This window comes from Theropithecus gelada, chromosome 2 (assembly GCF_003255815.1).
Source record: "Theropithecus gelada isolate Dixy chromosome 2, Tgel_1.0, whole genome shotgun sequence".
In the NCBI taxonomy this organism is placed as follows: domain Eukaryota; kingdom Metazoa; phylum Chordata; class Mammalia; order Primates; family Cercopithecidae; genus Theropithecus; species Theropithecus gelada.
Genome location: NC_037669.1, coordinates 1373538 through 1394680, shown reverse-complemented (window position 1 = coordinate 1394680; position 21143 = coordinate 1373538). Strand labels below are relative to the sequence as shown.

General features: G+C 38.6%; 1 protein-coding gene across 6 annotated transcripts in view; it reads right to left on the bottom strand.

The window, feature by feature from the left end:
• The window catches only part of ROBO2 (roundabout guidance receptor 2), a 1769701-nt gene that overhangs the window by 602160 nt on the left and 1146398 nt on the right, over positions 1 to 21143 (bottom strand). For 4 of the 6 annotated variants that reach the window (XM_025376507.1, XM_025376510.1, XM_025376512.1 and 1 more), the window contains exon 1: positions 2269 to 3016. The exons of the other annotated variants lie outside the window; for them this stretch is intronic. In XM_025376507.1, the coding sequence (XP_025232292.1) occupies positions 2269 to 2329 (61 nt within the window). In that variant the 5' untranslated portion in view covers positions 2330 to 3016. Of the gene's footprint in view, positions 1 to 2268; positions 3017 to 21143 lie in introns of those variants that run through there. 6 annotated transcript variants of the gene reach the window in all.

Genomic DNA, 21143 nt, shown 5'->3' with positions numbered 1-21143 from the left:
CAAATTTTCAACCATCCCCATGGAGAAACTGTCATTCTGAAGTATCCAAAGGCAATCCAATGTCAAACGTATGATTTACATACTAATTTAGTAAGAGTGTCCAGGGTTTCCTTTGCTATTGACACAGCAGATGCTAAATACAAAACTAGTTTCACACACAAAAAATTTAACATTGCCTTTTCAGTCTCAATTCCTCAATTTTGGCATTTTTCACTACATTACTATGAATTCTGCTGCATAACTGTGGCCCAGACAGAAACTGCCCCCTTATCCTATAATGTTAAATCAGAACAAAGGTTCTAGGTTGTCTTTGGGGGCAGGAGAAGGGTGGTGTGGGAGAGAAGGAAGGAGAGAAGGAAGGAAAGAAGGGAGAGAGGAATAAAAGAGAGAGAAAGAAGGGAGGGAGAAATGAAAGGAGGGAGGGAGGGAAAGCAGACAGAAATGATGACTTGCTACTGCTGTTCCAGCAAGCTGGTTAATTGCATTTGTTTCATATATCTCCAAACACCCTGGTATATTAATTACATTCTGTAACACCAAGCTCTTTTGATTTCCTCTGTCACTTCCACTGAGCAATTTAATTGTATTCCTCCTAGCAACACACTGATTTAAAAATACATATATAAAAAAACCCTTGATGATAATTCTGTAGTCTACTGTATAGTTTATACATGCATTTCTGTTATGGAGATATGTAAATTCATGATTTATGAGGACATATTCTTTAAAAAGTTATACCAAAGTCTTCTTATCATGAAAATCAAACACACCTGGGACAAACAGGTAACCCTATTTTGTTATGGTAATGTACATGTATTTTAATGTACTGAAAATACATGAAAAATGATTACAGATGTTGCCATAGTATAATTCACAATAATTAAACCCTGAACGTCTAGGGCTTAGACTGGGAAAAGAGAGAAGCAGTGCACACACATGCATCCCTCCCCTACTATCGCTGGGGGTCAAAGGTACTCATGTAGTCCATGACTGAAAACAGCCACTTGACAGTAGGTAAACTCATCTGTATTGCCTCTTGTTTATAGAAAGCCTTCCTTTTTGAGTCCAATACATTGGGGTCTACGCAGCAGTTAGCTGCCAGGAACAAAGTTAGCTACCACAGATGGGCAAAAATAGGCAGTGTCCCAAATAATGAATTCATCCACAATGCAAATGCTGGAGGAAAGTTTATGTGGCATCAAGCTATTGTGATGGCTCGAACAGTTGGACTAATACACTTTAGGTTCTTTACAAGTACAGTAAGTAATTAAAAACCTAAAGTACTGCAATCCAGTTAGGAAAAAAAAAATATCTAGTATTCCTCTATACCAATTCTTTCCATCGATATAAAAATTAAAGCCTCTAGAAGGTTAATAGCAAATATTCTTTGAACTTTTTCTTTTGAATACAAACCAAAAAGCATGTTAACGATTATTTCCACTCTTCATTCAAAAGAGCCACAAAAAAGGATTTTGCAATAGTCGCACAAGAAATTGACATCCTGTGAAAATATCCCAGTAAACCAAATCGGAACAAAAGACAAGGGAATCAGAGGCAGAATGCTGTGGGCTTGACAGACTGACTCAACCTAGAGGGAGACACCTACAGCACCTGTTTAAGGCCCCCGTTGTGTTTGCCACTGCGGACTGAGCTAAGTGTCCCACTCCTGTGGCCAGCCCATAGCTGATGCTTCCTCGTTCGTGGAGCCTCGCCCAGTCTTACTTTTGACAGTTTTCTCCCTAGGATCTAAATTCTTCCTTCTGATTTAACGCCAGGAGAGCGTTCACTGGAACACAGGTGATACACACTGATCTCAGTCTCCAATTCCTAACCCATTGAACCTTCCTTAGAGTGTCTGTGACTGTATTTCTTCACTTGAATGTCTAAGCCAAAGTTCAGACACAAGAGCAAACATCAAACAGAGAGCAGGCACAATAGTATTAGGCTCTTTCAGGAGATGTACTGTAATATTTCTTTTTCTAAGAAAACTGGGAAAGCATCATTTATTACCCAACTCCTTAATTAATTAATTAATTACAACAACAAGAACAACAATAGGTGACTACCAATATGTTCCACTTGCAGCAGTTTAGAAACAAAAGACTTAAAGAAAACCTCTGCCCCCAAGGAGCCCGTGCCTGGCCAAAACGGACAAACAGACATACTGTCATTTCATCTATAACCCACATCAAATTCTAAAAGGAATGGTTTTGGGGGATTGGGGGGTGGGGGGGCGCAAAGAAAAAGATAAAAGCATTTTTAACTTACCATCAACCCGAACATATAAAAATCCACAGAGCATTAGTTGTGTAAACATCAGCAGACTCATTTTGACATATTAAAAAGGATCCAGATTGTTTAAGAAACCAATCCCAGAGAGCAAAAGTACAAAAATAAGTATCAAAAAAAGAGGTAGGTCCAAAGTTTAGACTTTCCTAGATACTAATTAAAGTCAAGAAGAGCAAATCGCAAGATCAGAAGGGGCCGGTGGAAAGGTCTTGAACGGGGCACGTTTAGATCCATCCAAATTAAAAGAGGGCACTTCGAAGGCTGCTGTATTTCCAACACTCTGGCTTCCTAAATTCCCGCAAATGCAGCCCAGCCAGAGGGATGATTCAAGTGTGTCTAACCCTCTCTCCTTAGGCTCCACTGCAATCCAAAGCCAAGTTCTTTCTTCAGAAGTCAAGATGATGAAGGGGGAGGAAAAGACCTAATTCCTAGAAAGTGTTCCACAAACTTGCCAGCACGCTGCCGAAAAACCATGGGCCTGCCTACTGGTTTTCTGTCCCCCGGATTCCTTCTCCGTAGCAATCCACGTCCGGAGTTATTTTTTAATATGTATATATTTTTACTTAACTTCCATAATGAGGATGTGTCAAAGCAACACTTTGCAGGCGGGCAGACTTGGCGGGCCTCTCTCTCCTTTGCAGCCTGGTGGCCTCCCTCCACCTCTCTCGTTTCCAAAAGAGAGGCAAAGGGAAATCAGGACGATTCGGGTGGAGAATCCGAACTCCTACGTGGTGGGGCTGCGGGAGGAGGCGGGGAGGGAGCGAGCGAGGGAAGCAGCGAGCGAGGGAGGGAGGGGCCGGGCGGGGGCGGAGGCGGAGGCTGAGGCTGCAGCCACCCCGCGGGGCCGCCGCTGAGCGAGGTGCACCCGGCGGCTGCGGGCGCGGGCAGAGCCGGGCGTGTGAGCCCAGCCCGGGAGCGGCGGAGACAGGCAGCGCTCAGCCCAGCGCCAGGGCGGTCCAGCCGCTCGCCCGGTGCAGCCGCCGGTCCCCGCGATCCGGCCCCCGCCGCTGCTCGGGCAGCCCGGCCCGGAGCGTCCGCCTCCTCCAGCAGCTGCCGCGGGTGGAAGCACTCGGAGGAGGGAAGGCGAGGAGGCGGGAGGGGCGGGGAGGAACGAACGCGGCTCGGAGTCGGCCCCGGGGAGGGGCGGGGGCGGCGGGGCGCGCGGAGCCTCCACCTCCAGACTCCGCCGCCCGCAGACTCCGCCGCCCGCCCGCCCGCCCGCGCGGGGGCGCCTGCCCGCTGGGGAGCCGGAGGGTCCCGGAGAGCGGAGAGTCCCGGCGGACCGAGACGGACCAATGCGGGGGCCCGGCCGGCCGCCCAGCGCCGAGGCCCGCGGTCCACTCCGTCCCCTTCTCCGCGCCCCGCGTGCCCCTCCTTCCCGCCTCGGGAGGGCAGAGGTGGGCTCCAGCGCCTGCTCCTCGCCGCCTCCCGTTTAATGGGCAGGTAATTTTCTCGGTGAGCGATTTCGCGGAAGCCCGGCCTAATTATTCATCGCTCCGTCTCGGGAGCTGCGGCGCGGTCTTGAAGGAGATCACCCTCCGGGACCCGGGGCGCAGCCTCATTACCCGTCAAAATCACACACACGCTTCACCTTTGAGCCACAGGAGAAGCCGAGGAGGAGGAAGGCAAGGGAAGGAAACGCAATATAAGACCTTTTGGACTGGAAAGGTTGTGGATAGATGCTTCCTATACGGTTAAAAAGCACAAGGGGGGCAAAAGGAGGGGGGCAGAAATCTGTAACCTCCGGCGGCTCATTTTAGCCAAGATCTATGGCCCCCTGCGGCATCCCCAAGGGGCGGAGGGGGAGAAAGGGGTGGCACCCCCCTTGTGTTACTCAGGTGCCTTGTGGCCCCTCGAAGATGAGTTTGATGCGCGATCGCGCAGCGCGAGGGAGTTAGTTCCGCAGAAGGTGCAAAGCATGGGGAGCGGGGATCCCAGAGCCTGGGGCGGGGGTCCCGAAGTCTCTCCCCTCCAGGGACCGGCACCTCCAGAAGGACATTCGGAAAACGTAGGCTCTGGGTGTGGAAGCTGAAAACCCAGCTGAGCTCATGGAAGCTCCAAAAGAAGCCGAATTTCAGCCCCAAGACGACGAAACCCTGAACGTTAAGGCCAAAGGCTACCAAGTGCTGCCATTCAGGACCGGGGATGATTAAGGAAGGTCGCGTGAGATCAGAGGGATGCCAGTGCCGGCGGTGCCCCGGCGTGGCCGGGCCCACGTGTGATCACAGGCTCGCTGGTAGCTGTTTGATGCCTGTTCAGATGATTAGAAGGCGGCTTAGAGGAACGCACGCGGGTCCCTGAGCCGAGCTAAAGGCTGATGGTGAGTCTCTAGCTCCCCCTACTGGAAAATGTCAGGAAAGATTCTCTCCGTAAGGGGCCCCTTGAGGAAGAGCCTTTGTTTGGTGGATGCATTTTGGTGCTGCTACTTAATTTAGGCCTCCCTTGCATATTATGGGCGCTGTGTGTAGTTTTAAAAAAAGGTCAGCGACATTCAAGCAATTAGAAGAGACATTAGGACACCTCAGCACGCTTGAAAATTACGGTAATGAAAGAGTCTTGCCAAAGAATGAAACAACCACTCTTCTTGCTAAAGCATTAAGAGTAATTTCAGCACACTTTTAATCTACAGTATTTACTTGTGAAGAAAAAAAGTGCATTCGGTTGTTAAAGTTGAATCACTCGAATTCTCACGGTAATAATTCTGAATGTGCTATTGTTTTAGCACCCCATGAAAAAAGACTTAACCATTAAGGAGAAACTTGTTCACTCCCCACCACCCCAAAGGTCCAATACGTCTAAATCGGATAATACTGTGGTTTAGAAAAATCCAAAAGTGCACTGTTAACATCTCTTTTATCTCTGGAACAGGAAAGTAATTAAAATTCTTGAAAACTTTCATTTTAAACACTTGGGCTTGGTTTACCCAGTTCAAGATTACAATGTCTAGCTCATGTCTCCAAATAATATACACCACCAGCTTATCTCGGGCAAATTTCCTTATGCGGGTGAAATTTTTAAGATATTCTGAAAATAGAGTCTTCCTAATAATGCAGGAATTGACACATCATCTAGACTTATAAGACCTTTAATTTTAAGATGGTTCGCAGAAAGGAATACATTGGAGGATTTCAACTAGAAGTGTTTTCTCATGACTATTTATTTATCAGGCAAAATATAGATTCTATTTTATACTTGATAGACTCACCATCTGTAAATGCCTTTCCTTAAGTAACCTATAAAATCACTCAGAGGCAGAAAGAGTGTGTGTGGGAAACAGAAGGGATAGATTGGGGGAAATCAACCTACCACAGTTGCCATTGTCCTCTAGGGCAGAAAATGTTGCCTTACTCACAAAAAGTTATCCTTGCGCAGGGTATGACAAACTACATCATACAGAGAAGAGCTTTGTATGAGGGAAATCCGTTTGGTTATATTGGCATTTTTTACTGAGCATCAACATTTTGCATTCATAACTACCTACTAAAAGTGACAAAGCAAACCAATGATTTTAGACTGGTGCCATTTTTTAAATGTTTTTTGTTGTTGTTGTTGCTTGCCATACACTAGCTACCTTATGGAATAATGTCTTTACCAAAACATTGTGGAATCTATGTTTTCTGCTCTTCTTGTAGTCAAGTTTGTAACTGATTTTTTAAAAGAAAGCTTTGTCAGTGTCTCATTTGATATGAAATGTGACTAAAAAAACATTATTTTATAAGAATTTCATCCCAAATGATAGTTTAGGATTATGACCAACCGTCTCACACTAAATTAGCAACAGTGACGAGTCACCATCAGAAATTTGTTATGGACAACATTAATTGGGAAAGAACAAAGGCACTACCTTCTGAGATATATAAGATCTATACTATACTAGAAAAATGTGCATATTTCAATTATACTTAAGACACTTTTAGTGAGCACTGCCTATATAAAAAAATGGATTTCTCACTCCAAATGTTTAATTAAAGGAAAGTCTTTAAAATCTGAAGCTTCTAGTAGAAGTTGGAAATTAAATTTTAGCAGTGCTTTAGCTAAAAATAAATAAATAAATAAAATAAGGTTTTCCTTAAGCCAAAAAGAAACAACAGTGGCTTAGAACAATGAAGCTCCATGACCACCAAACCCAAGAGTTTAAGATACAGAAAAATCAAATGGGGGATCTGCCTTCAATGTCTTTCTAAATATAAATTGTTTTTTCTTTTCCAAACAACAGCTGAATAGATAAATATACATGGAAATCTAGGCTTCTTTTATGTAAAACCTGGAATGGTATTATATATTCAAAATGTGCCTATATATTTTAATACATCTAAAGATTGTAAGAGACTGTCATTATCCCTAATTTGGGTAAGGTTATCCAATGGCCTTCTTTGTGATTGAACTTCTGAGTTGGTACTCCAGGAGAAATATAAAATAACCATATGAAGGAAATCTGCACAGTGTAACATATTAAATATTTCTTTTTCATACCAGATTCCCCAAGGATGTGCTAAAAACTGCAAAACCCTAATCCACTTTTTTACTCTTTTCAACACGTTCTTGTTATAATTGTAAGGCAGCATATACAGAAAAATCAAAGGTTTGATCCATGATAGTAATTTTAGCATATATTGCCATGTGGTGAGCACCGACCACATGTCAGGGAATTCTAGTTTTTTTAAAATTCATCATATTGTTAAATTCCTACAAGAGGCTTGTCTGGTAGACATTATTCCCATTGTACAGATGAGAAAAATGAAGATTAGATAATCAACCCAAGTTAATAAAAGGCACAATCTTCCTTTGAATTCAGACCTGAACCAAAAATCTACGTTCTCAAGAACTTCTTAAGTTGATTTAAGACATCCACCACATTGCATAAATAGTGTAACACTGTAATACATTACTCTGATCAATTTCGGAAAACCCCAGTGTACCAAAATATACAGAAATATGTGATCAATTTTTCTTCAAAATTTAAGAACCTCTTTAAAGCCATTGCTCAGCTTGAATTTTTCTATATAAGATTATCTTATTACACTATACAGAAACATCACATTAAATGACACGTATGGGTTATTATCTACAAAAGGACACAGGACAACTAAAGTAAGTGAAGCATTAAAAATCCTGATCATAGAGAGATGGCTCATTTGTCCCTACATGATTTTTTCTTTATTACACTTGACCTTGTTCCAGAAAGGATTTGAGGGAGCCAAGATAAAATGAATATTGTTCTTCTGAAATATGTTCTAAGTATCTGATTTGATTCGATTTATTTGAAGTGGTCAACAATCTTTGTCTCTATATAAGTCTGTCTCTGGAGCTATTTATGAATAGCATTTTTGGTCTATTACATGGAGTTATTAATCTGGAATTTAAGTTGACCAAAATATAGTAATAGTTCATTTAAAAGAGTTTTCTCTGCAGAATAAAATCACGTAATTTCAAGAAAGAAAATCTTTCTTCCTTTAGAGTCCAAAATCTATTTGGAAAATCATTATTTATCTTGATTGAAGAGTTCGGTGATACTTCCAAATTAACATAACTATTGAATAAACAAAATATTACATTAAGTGGTATGTAACATTGAGAGCCAAGTAAGTATGTATACCTTAAAATTTTGAATTTTAAAAGTCACTTAGAGGTTTCTTAGAGGTCACGGATGAGATTTTATTTACCTTCAGAGTGTCAGTTCAAGATGGTCCATTACCCCCCAGCCCCATCTTAGTAAATTGCAAAACCTAAAGTTAAAAAGTAGATCTTTGGTAGTAAAGATGATAACCTCTCATCTGTCCTAGGCTAATGGTTTTACAAAATGAGCAGAATTGTCAGCCTCACAAAACCACTTATTATTTGAAAGTGCAACTTCAGTCATTAACCATAACAGGCTAGAGTTAATGTGTGTGCAAGGATATTTTTTCCTGCCCATTATTTTATCATTTCTTTTTACTCATATTAAGTTATTATTTTAGTATATAGCTTAACTTCAATGACATAAAATAATACACTTTCTGCTAATTTTACGCCACACTTTCATGAACCCAAGAAAATCCCTTTGATTCTTTGCCAAATGATTCCAAGTCCATCTGCTCCAATCTGGAATTTGTATAATTAAATTTTAGCAACACATAGCTGTAATCCTAATAGGAAAATTTATTTTAAACCCAAAACAGAATTTTTTATTGTTCATAAAAAGAAGAGATTGTAAGGATTTAGGAAAAGGCCAGTGACACTCATGGGTCCTGTAGATACCCGTGGATTTTTACAGTTGTATGCTCACTGAATCTCTTTTAGGCATGTTTCATAATGGATACTTCAAATTAGAAAAAAATTGCTTATTCTCCCTTGCAATAATATCATGGAATTAATCCAAGGGTACATGTAATCTAATTGAACTGTCTATGGTTTTATCATGTAGAAGAACTAATCTGTTTGGGAGCAGATTTTGATTTTCTTCCAATATCCAGTTTATTTTATTTCTGCCTGATAAAACAAATTCTGACAACTTGTGGAATACCTGAAGTTTTGTTTTGTTTTTTGTTTTTTGTTTTTGTTTTTGTTTTTGTTTTTGTTTTACAAAGAATACTAAGTTCTTAAGTTGTTAGATACAATACCAGCCAGGAATATAAGTAATATAATTTTGCTCAAATTAGAGATGGAAATACACATTGTCATCCATAAGTGATAAAATGAAATAAATGAAAAAAATCTCCATGACCCAAGTTTATAGATAAATTTGCAAATAATGCAATAATATGACACATACTTCATATCATAATATTTCAATTTGAGTGAAACATCACTCTCGCAGTTTCTACTGTTTTGTCTTTCACTTAGCAAAAAAGATGATAGCAATAAGTGATTTTTTTTTATCTGAACAATTTTGGCTTTTTCATTATATACTAATACAAATTTAAAGGATCCAGAGGACCAGATAGTTAATACTGAAAAATGCTAGTGCCGTTTTGGACAACTAGATACAAATTTTATGGAACCCCCTCAGGCCACTGACTTGCTTTTAGTTTTGCATAATTTTAAAAAAAGTTTCAATGGCTAGTTTCTCATATTTATCAGAGATATAAAATGTAAATACATTTACACTTTATCTAATATAACAGATTTGCCATCCAAATTAATTTTTGGTTTTTAGCAATGTGAAAAATTTTCATCAAATTTTTATCGTAATTTTTCATTTTTCTAAGATTACTCATCTGTAATCTTTTTCTTCAGCCTTTGAGCAAATGTTAGACTTTCAGGTATGGCTAGTATAGACAACGTCAATGAAAATTATGTGGCACGATAAGCATGAGGTTATTTTGTTTCCTTATTGTTGTTGTTGTTGTTTTAGCTTGTCTCTCTAACTGGCTTAAGTCCAGGTGGTAACTTAACCTATTATTTTATTTCTCGCTTCTCTACCAAACACATTAAAAACACATTTCATCACAAAGCTAGAGGTACATTTATAGGCGTTCTGGTAGTCTGGCTACCGGCCCTCATTCTGAGTCATGTTTAAACTATCAAAAAAGAGATGAAAACCTGTTTAATGTTAAAGATTTTCATAGGAGATTTCACAGTATTCTTAAGTAAACCATTCACTTGTCATCAGGAAAATATTAGTCTTCTCTAATTTAACACTGAAGTAGCATTTCCACTCAATTATCTCTGCAAAGGGAAGGGATAATGAATGGCTTCCTAAACAAGGACACAATAGAGAATACTGAGATAGCGCTCTGAAATTGGATGTTGAGTACCTATCTGCATTCTAATTTTGGTACTCGCAGTGCAATCTTTACAGTTACCTTAACTATAAAACAAAGATAACAATAGTGCCTACTCACAAGGTAGTCGGATGTTGCATTTAAAGAACTTGGCCCAGTGTACATTTTAATTGTTTACAATACTTAGGGTCATTGGAGTGTACTAATAATCCTCCATCATGACAGAGACAATGCTGATTGTTATCTAAGAATCCTCTCCCTCCTTTCCTCCACACAGAATTCCCCAGCCTTCCTTGCAGTTGTGTTGGATCATGTGATTGAGTTCTGGCCAATGGAATGCAGACCCTTCTAGATTTGCCCTCTAAGGTCCCGTCTACACCATACCCCTTGGTGCTCTGGCTGTTCCCTCACTTTTTGGATGGCCAAATAGAAAACACTGAGCCATCAGATAAAACACGAATTTCAGGATGAGTGTGTAAGCAGACTCAGACCATCTCACTCTCTGCTGTATGCTTTGGACTGTGAATTGAGCAGTAGATGCCTTGTAATGTGTCAAATTATCAAAGTTTGGAATTCTTTGTTTTAGGACTTCACCTGTGCTGACAAATATAATCAGCTACTTTGAATGTTGCCTAAAGTTTAAATATTCGTTTAAACTTTATGTTGCAATGTATTTCTTCACAGGACATTAAACTGTGGTTAATATTATTAAAATTAAAGAATAATACCCCAATTTTTAAAACAATTACTATATGACAAGCACTGCAATACACCTTTTAAATTAATTGTCTTATTAAATTCTCATGAAGCATATGAAGGTGGTTTAGCCTCATAATTCACAGTAGTTAATGAAAGCTCAAATTGATGATGTAACTTTGAAAGTGTCATAGTCTGTAGCTGAAACTCATATGCAGTATCAACAAAGCCTACAGAATCACCCAGGATAGGCTCATGTATTCACCAGCAGTGATTTCTCAACATTTTTTTCATTGTCACTTCTCTAAGAAACTGCTATGGTCTGAATGTTTGTGCACTCCCTCCCACTGGCTTCAAAATTCTCGTGTTGTCATCTTAACCCCCAGTGTGATAGTATTAGAAAGTAGGGCCTTGGGGAGGTAATTGGGTGATGAGGGCAGATTCCTCATAATTGGGATTAGTGTCCTTATAAAAGAATCCTTGGAGAAACAGTCTCTTCCACCATGTGAAGACACTGTGAAAACGTACCACTCATGAGCCAGAAATAGAGCCCTCACCAGACACGAAATCTGCTAGTGCCTTGATCTTGAACTTCCCAGCTTCCAGAATGGTGAAAAATAAATCGCTGGCCCAGTTCACAGTATCATGTTATAACGGCCTAAATGGATTAACACAGGAGCATTTTTATACATTTCTGCCTAATATCTCCCCATGGAATTTCAATATAACATATAAACTCCATATTTAATATATATTTATTATGTATAATTATAATGTATTATAATCATTACATTAAATTTAATGTATTATATAAGCATATATAAATTAATATATAATTATTAGTTTATATTAATGTGATATACATTGTAATTTAATAATTTAATGTATGTATATATTAATAATTTAATATATATAAAATATATTGTTAAATATACAAATGAATATATTTATAATAAAGTATATTAAATACATTTAATATATAATGTCATTATATATCATTTGTATACAATATATTATGTAATAAACATATGTATATGCTTATGCACTGTATATACAAGTAATTATATAAAGTTTTTTATATGTAAAGAGAAAAGTGTGTTTTTTTGCCCCAAGAACCATCTTCCCATCATCCCCATTGAGAATGAATATTCTACAAATACAGACTATTCTAAGATCTCAGACAAAAAGGGCGATTTCTTGTCATATTGGGAATCAGCCGGGAACGCCTCCACATCATGCTCATTCCAGGACCCAGGCTGCTGAAGCCCTCATTTTCCAAACAAATGAAAAGGCAGAATATGGTTGTGAAATTGGCTGGAACGAATAACACAACTTCTTATGTGTTCACTACCAAACTAAAACACAAGTCCCACCTTCAAGGGTGGCAGAAAGCTGGACGTATTCGTTACCAGCTCTACCTACTATCATGCGTATCCAACTCTTGCAGACTGCTTTGCTTTTGGAGGAAATAGTGTAAATTCGTGGTGGCAACACGGGTATTGCAGGCTAAAGCAAAATGACTGACCACTGTGTGCTTCTGTTCTGGGTTGAATAGGGTCCTCCTAATGAATGTCCATCTCGAATCTCTGAATGGGATGTTATTTCAAAATAGGTTTCGCCGATATAATCCAGTGAAGATGAGTTCATACTGGATTAAAATGAGCCCTAATCCAATGATTCATGTCCTTATCAAAAGAGGGAAATTTGGAGAGAGATACGTAAGCGACAGAAAGATTATGGAAGAGTTAGTATATTGCCACCAGCTGGGGAGTATCAGGCCACCAGATGCAACAAGAACAAATTTTTCTCTAGAGCCTTCCTCAAGAGCATGGCCTGGACAACACCTTGACTCTGGAGGTCTAGTCTTTATAACTGTGCGAATAAATGTCCTCTTGTTTTAAGCCACTAAATTTGTATTACTTTGTTATGGCAATCCTAGGAAATGAATATAGCTATTACCTGTTCTGATGAATTCAAAAATGGGAAAATAACTTTCTACATACCAAAAGCCAAGTGAATTAATGATAAATGAGTAGAATTCTTGGAAAATGGTAATATGCATTTTAATCCTGTTTAAGTGAAAAGGGTGTTATATATGTACACACACACAAATACATACATGTATATCTAAATACAAAGAAAATTTAAATGTATAAAGTTTACTTAAAAAATCTATTTTAGATCAGAACTTAATGGTGTTTTTAAGATCATCTTTTCCTTATATAGTTCAAGGATAGGAGGCCTATTTAAATCAATAAAGACAACTTATTCATAAATTAGTCTTTAAACAATGTGTATCAATTTAACCAAAACACCTTTAGTAATTTAGATATTGTGTTTTGTTAATAGTTATTGCAATGGCCAGTGGTTACTGATTATAATTTAATTGTATACATTTTAGCACATTTTTAATTCTTTATATAATAAGGATATCAAAATTTAAAAGTAATTCTATACCATGAGCATGTTAGAAGAAATATTAAATAACTATAGTCTCTATGTGAAAATGTTGAATAAAAATATTCAGTCCTGGCTTTATTCATGTTAATTATAAAATGCCTCTTGCAAAATGTAGTAAAAGTTATCACAGAACCAGATTTACACAATTGCCTATGGCAGCCAATAGAAGACTTAAGTCATTTCCTCTGTTAATTTATTTAATGTCATCTTAGGCTTAACTCTCATCTTTTCACAGCTTTCCTGTTTTAAAATATAAGAATTAGCCAGATTTCAATTTCTATGTCACTACCCCACTTCCCTCATCATTTTTCTTCTACATTCAATTAAACAAATAAAAAAGAAAATTCTCTCCAATCTTAAAATCTTCCCAAATTACCTAACATATGATCTATTTTGGGAACTTTTTCATATGTACATTAGACCTGACAGAAGCCAGACAGTCTTCATAATCATTAATAAGTACTGATAAATACACACACACACACACACACACACACACACACCACAGCCCACATACACAAATAAAGATGTTGGGCCTCTTAAGTTGAAGGAATATAGTCCAATCAGTCTCTTACTTTCAGTCTAAAAAACATCCATAATAAAGACTGAAATGTATCACTAGCAATATTTATACAGAGAAACATATATGAAATTCAGACAAAAATCTCAGACCAAATTCATAAGTAGATATGCTGATCAATTATACTGTGCATACTCAGTGCCCTGTGTTGTACCAAAACCTTAGTTAGTGTGAACAGGGATTGGAAGGAAAGAAAGAAGAATATAGTGGTTTTCTTATAGTCACACACACACAATAAAAAGTACAGAGAAGGTAGACATTAGAAGATTTTTAAAAGGAAGAAAACATTTCACAGATATTCAGCTGTATGTATGGCAACATGGAATCAAAATTGGAGGAAAGTGAAAAGTCCTCTGTGCATAGCACCAGGAAAAAAGGAAACGAGATGGCAGATTTTTTTTTTTTTTTTTTTGAGATGGAGTCTTGCTCTGTCACCCAGGCTGGAGTGCAGTGCTGCAATCTTGGCTCACTGCAACCTCTATCTCCCAGGTTCAAGCGACTCTCCTGCCCCATGCTCCCGAGAAGCTGGGATTACAGGCACACGCCACCATGCCCAGCTAGTTTTTTGTATTTTTTCAGTAGAGATAGGGTTTCCCCATGTTGGTCAGGCTGGTCTTGAACTCCTTACCTCAGGTGATCGGCCCACCTCAGTCTCCCAAAGTGCTGGGATTACAGGCATGAGCCACCATGCCCAGTCTAGATGTCAGATAGTTTTGTTAAGTTTTTGGAGGACCTCAAACAGATCAGAGATGGAGTAAAAGACATCCATTATGAATGAAGAAAATTGAGGCTCTGAGAAATGAAGTGACTTCGGCAGAAGAGTACAGAAATAAACAAGAGCATTGGACCTGATTCACTTCAAGGTCCCTTTTATTTCCACTACATACTATGTGGACTCATTGAATATTAATCATTGTTTTCTGACAACAGGGAGCATGTGCAGAACAGTTTTAACCTGAGATAAACGTTGGCGATTGCTGAAGAAGGGGATTTAATGAGCAATTCCTTGTTGATTTGCCATCGTGGGTTACAAAGAGGGGTAAGGAAATGAAATAGAATAAAAGATAAACAGGCTGGGAAGACAGAAAAGCAGGGGACTGAGGAAGTACAGAGGAGTATTCCACGGGCTCAGTTTTGCTGAAACAAAGAAAGCCATGTGATTTAACAGTCATTGGGCTTCTCAATTTGGCTTTGTAGCTTCTATTGAGTAATCTTTCTAATTTCTTTCTGCCCACTTCGCTTTTGTCCTGTATGACACAATGCAATGTGGTCTCATTAGTTCACACCAGGGAACTTTCCAGCCAGCTTAGCTGTGAGTCCTCCCTCCCCCGGCACACATGCACACTCTTAATTAAACACGATGTGTGTATCTGAGAGCAGTACAGGTGCTGGACTAGCACCTTACTAGAGTTCTGAATTGGACCGTCCATGACCCGACAGCTACCTTTCAGTGCTCGGAGGACTCTGCTAACTACTGTAGTTCAAAAAGTACCATACTGACATAAATGTAGCGACGGTTCTTTTAAACAGTTCCCATCATTTAATATCAAAAGAGTTAAATAAAGCAACTTAGCAATTGCCGGGTAGTAATTTACTCCTCAGAATTTGGTTTTACATTTATTGTCCAATTGACTTTTGATGCTATATATGCTCTCTCGAATGTTTACCGATAATTTCTGCATGTGCCTCCAGATGAACTTTGGAAGTAGGTTAGCAACCCAAGTATCAGCCTCTCTTACACACGCAATGGCAGGTCTGTGCCAATGTCACTTCACGAGTGTTTGGGCCATCAGCCTGAGAATAGAGGCCTAACTGCATTAGAGTTTCGGGTGGATTCTTCCTACCTCCTTTGCTCAGGCTGAAATTTCTTTTTGTAATATGATGTTGTCATCACTATTGTCATCAGAAAGACTTATGAGGGGATTATTAACATTATTGTTTGTCAGGCTTCTACATTAACTTTCCTCAAAATAGTAGTGCTTCAACTGAAGAACAGAATTATATTTTGCCTTGTCTCCAGAAATGGTTTTAAATTAGAATTGATGCTCAAGCTACATGACTTTTCACTGCTGATGTAATTTAGTTTTTTATCTGAATGTTTGATAAGTTGCAGTACAACTCTATTCTTGTAGTTAAAAATCCATTAACCTCCCTTCTAAAAACCTGTTGCTTTAATAACAGCAGCTTTTTATACCAATGAAAAACACTGAAATATATTATCTTAGTCAAAATGCCTGTACCTATTTGCAGATTGGTCTTCTAGGTATGAGAAGTTACGGTGGTCAGAATAAATAAAATCGAGGGGAAAATGATAATTCATTCAATTCGCTTAACACATTTTTATTGAGTGCTGTTACATGCCAGGATATAATATGAATATAGCATCTGTCTCATAAAGATACTTTGCTTTTCTGAACTTTAGTTCCTTTATCTGTAAAATGACAGAGTTGAAATAGTGACTTCTAAAGCCTAGGCCTCCCCAGAACATTCTATTACTTATTTTGCTCAGCTACAAGATATTTCCAAGGATTTCACCTCTTGTATCAATAATTGAGTCTGAGCCCTTTGCAGAAGATAAAGAATCATGGGTTCAGGTTTCAGATTCTGTGAAATAAAGTTACTTTGAAAGCCGTGATAAAAAATGGTGATGATTTTGGTAGTCTTGCATTGACACATCTGGTCTAATCCATTATGCTTGTATTTATGTGAAACTGCTGTCCCAGTGTTAGCAGCTGTTCTCTGGGGCCGGTGGTGACTAGAGAGTTGTGGTTGCTATTGGTAGCTAGTTCATCTACTACATTTCATATAAATAAGGTACCTGCCTTATTCTAATATCACAATCCTCTATTTCTATTCAAAGGACATACTAGTATCCTTAATATAACACAGCTGTTAATGATACAGATACATATATCATAAAGGTCAAAATTCATCCCTAAATATTAATGGGTCTACAAGGATTCCATGGAGTTGGAGTTCAATTACTAAAAACCTGTAGTATTGAAGGAAATTACAGTAGGATCTCATGATTAAAACAAGCAGAGAAGCAGAGACTGACTTAACACCAAGCATATGCACATATAAACTTTTCTGTCTTTTGAGTATCTTCTTACTATAAACATTTAATTTTAACTGTCGATGATGGTGGTGGCAATCGTAGTACAGGCAATTTCTAAAATACATACATAAATTGAAACATTGAGGTGCTCGTAGCCGAATTAATTGTGTCTGCCTGTTGATAGTGTTGAGGCTGTTTTCTTATCAGGTACCTCTTAAGAAACAAAATGGTGTAAAACATCCAGCTAAAAGCAGCAATAAGAAAAATACCTCTCAAGGAATGATGCAGTGATTTATGTGGGTATCTGCAGTAAGTGCTCCAGGGATTTGTACGTGTAATTCCCCAAATGCCACAGCAGTAAGGCTTTCCATTAGCACCCTACCAGCCCCTTCGAAGACCTCGGAGCACAAATGATACCACCCAGGAGATTTTCCCTAAGAGAGCTGTAAAGATTCTTTGAGGTTGTTTGCATTTCAAAAGCAATTCGCTTAAATCATGAATCTTTTGTCTAACCTTATGTCATCCCCCTTTATGTTCATTTGGGAGCAATTTGTCTATTCTTTTAGAAACTTTTGTTAGTTATCATCTTAACCAAATTTCCAAGTCACTGCAGGACATTAGTTTTGCCCTTAGCAATAAATTTATATTTGGATTTGTTACACCAAGGGAACTGGAAAGCTTCCACAAAATTAATTATTGATGTCACTTGGGACATAGTCTATTCTATTTTGTTTTCTAGGCTCAAAATGTTTAACAGAACGCTAATAGAAACTATTTTGGAAGAGTCTTATGAGCTGATAGCAGGCTTAAGCATATTAGTAAAGACAAGTTCAAAATAATAACTAAGAGCTCAAATGCAAAGGACATTAATTGGCCTTAAATGCCTAATAATAAAAATTGAAAGAAATAACGTTTTTATTATGGTTAAACATTTTGTGTTAGAAGATTCACCACCACACATTTTAAAGGGAGGAGCTAACCACCCTATCTCCTTCTCTCCTGCCTTTTTCAAGAAAGCACGCTAAATTAATTTACTGCCAAAGAACAGACCTTCTTTTTTTTTTTTTTTTTTTTTTTTTTTTTAAAGAGGGAAAAAAAAAACAGAAAAAGATCAGGCTAATGGTCATTTCACTAATACTTGTGTATTTGTATATTCCAAAACATGTCTTTTCGCCTCCAACATGGAATTAACTCCACAGTTCAAAAAACAACACAGATGTTTGGAACAATAGTTAACATTCGAAAATGCTCCAAAATGGTCATACTGAGATTCACGTGATAAAAGCAAAATTAACATTTCTTTTCTCTCTTCATTTGGTTTATTATTATGCAAAGGAGAATCCAGAACAAGGTGTATGTACAGAGTCTCCAAATCTCCAACTCTAGTTAGTTCTTTTAGTGTGGAGTCGGGTCTCCCGAGTATGTTATTCCCTCAGTATATGGAGAGTCCACAAGTCCCTAACGTTAGTTTTAACATTAAGCACACCAATCTCCCTAAACACCAGATCATAGCATTGTACATGCTTATGTTCATGGAATACACAATTTCTTTGTAGCTGAGATGACACCCTGTTTTGCTGATTCCTGTCCATCAGTGTCCCAAGCTCTCCACTTTACTGCTTCGTTTCTGACACGGGTTAGCTCAGTGTTAGACTCATTTCTGCACTGAAGCTAATATTCAGAACAATAAACATGACAACTGAGAATGTTCCACCTGATGTCCCTGACACTTCAACGTACCCATCCCGTGTCCTCTTCCAACTGATTCCCTCTAAACAGTTTTGAAGCAATCCTGTTCTATGCTGAAATGTTCACACATGTCTCTACCTAACTTAAATCAGGCAATCAGTGATGCCACACTGTGGGGGGCAATGCTAAGAACTTAGGACAGCTAAGTAAATCTATCTCGGTGTGTCTGCTTCTTCTATGTAGAACTGACTTTCTTCACATGTGTTTGTCATACATGATCGACAAAAAATATGAATTATCAGACCTGAAGAAAATGTGATACTAATACCACATTTTTATACTTGAAGCACTGAAATTAAGGCTGCTATTTATAACTATCAGGCATACTGTAGATATTCTGAATTTTCAAATATATAGATAGGGATCTTTTATTATGCCATTTTATATTTATGTTGTGATTTAATTATAATCAGAACATTTTTAAAAACTGCTTCAGCTGTAGATATAGTAGGCTAACAGACTTGTTAAAATGAGAGGTCTGGACTTTGGCATGAGGATTTCGTTAGTATAGGCAGGTTTTAACTTTTTCTGTCTAGTTTTATGCTTGAAAGAGGCATTTTAAAAGAATTCTGTGTCGATAAGGAGCTACTAAGGTTTCTTTTCTTACTTTTCACTACAAGGCTATATCCTTTTAGCAGAGTGTTTCAATTCCTTGAACTCTAAAAGTACTAAAATATGTGACCTACAAAAGGTTATTAAAATTATTTTACATCATTACATATTTTTGTCCAATCATAATATGTCTCAACTACTGTTATAAGCTATTGGAGCCTGCTTGACCTTTTATGATTTTATTTCATTTGGTTTACTTTCTAGCACTTTCATGAAAGAAAAAAATGGTTTGCAAAAAAGTTAATTCATGAGCCAGTCACAAAAGGACAAACATTGTTGTATCAGTTCATTTTCATGCTGCTGATAAAAACGTGCCCAAGACTAGGAAGAAAAAAAATGTTTAATTGAACTTACAGTTTCACACGGCTGGGGAGGCCTCACAATCATGGTGGGAGGAGAAAGGCACTACTTACATGGTGGCAGCAAGAGAAAAAGGAGGAAGAAGCAAAAGTAGCAACCCCTAATACATCTATCAGGTCTCGTGAGACTCTTCACTAGCATGAGAATAGCACGGGAAAGACCGTCCCCCATGATTCAATTACCTCCCCCTGGGTCCCTCCCACAACAGTGGGAATTCTGGGAGACACAGTTCAAGTTGCGATTTGGGTAGGGACACAGACAAACCATGTCAATTGTATATGTGAGATTCCTAGAGTAGTCAAATTTATAGAGGCTGAAACTAGAATGGTGGTTGCCAGAGGCTAAGGAGATGGAAGAATGGGAATTATTGTTTAATAGATACAGGGTTTCAGTTTCAGAAGATGAAAACCATTCTGGAGGTGGATGGTGGTGGTAGCTACACAATAATGTGAATATTCTTAATGCCATTGAACTGGAAACTTAAAAATGGTTAAAATGGTAAATTTTATGTTACATATATTTTACTGCAATTAAAAAAATACTAATTATCTTGTCATCTTAGGAACAGAAATGTGTGATATCTTCCCTCACCCATCATGAGGGTCAATGCTGACACTCCTATGAAAAAGACACGTTAACAAGGGAAAAGCATAAAAATTTGTTTAATCAAAGTTTTATGTGACATGGAGCCCTTCCAAAATGAAGACTCAAAGACCTAGGGAAAATTGTCCATTTTTATGTTTAGGTTTGATGAAGAATGGATGGCCTTACAGAATTCTGATTGGACAGAAAGCATATGATCTAATAGGAATAAACTGAGGTGGGGAAAGCCAGTGTCTTAATATATTTTCTGTTGCTAAATGGAACACTACAACAGTTTGGGTTTTCGTTTGATTTTGTTTATGTGTAACCCCTAATAACAGTTTACAAACAGTAATTTGTTCATTTGTTTGTTTGCTTGTTTTGTGACAAAGTCTCACTCTGTCACCCAAGCTCGAGTGCAGTGGCACAATCTCGGCTCACTGCAACCTCTGCCTCCTGGGTTCAAGCGATTATCCTACCTCAGCCTCCTGAGTAGCTGGGATTACAGGCGCTTGTCACCACGCCCAGCTAATTTTTGTACTTTTAATAGAGATGGGATTTTGCCATGTTGGCCAGGCTGGTCTCAAACCCCTGACCTCAAGTGATCTCCCCTCTCAGCTTCCCAAAGTGCTGGGATTACAGGCATAAGCCACCATGCCTTTCCTGTTCGTTTTTAAGAGATGAGGTCTCACTATTTTGCCCAGCTGGTCTTGAACTCCTGAGTTCAAGCAATCCTCCCACTTCTGCCTCCTAAAGTGTTGGGATTACAGGTGTGAGCCACTGCACCTGGCCTCTGGGTAGTTTTTAAATAAATGTATTTCTCATAATTCTGGAGGCTGGGAAGTCCAAGATCAAGGGGCTTCATCTAGTGAAGACCTTGCTTAGTCCTCTGACAGTGGAAGGCAGAAGACAAGCAAGTGCACAAGACAGAGCGGGGAAGGGTGCCAAATTCATTTGATTTATTGGAAACCCACTTCTGTGGTAACTAATCTGCTCCCACAATAACAGCATTAATCCATTCACAGGGCAGGGCCATCGTGATCTAGGAACGTCT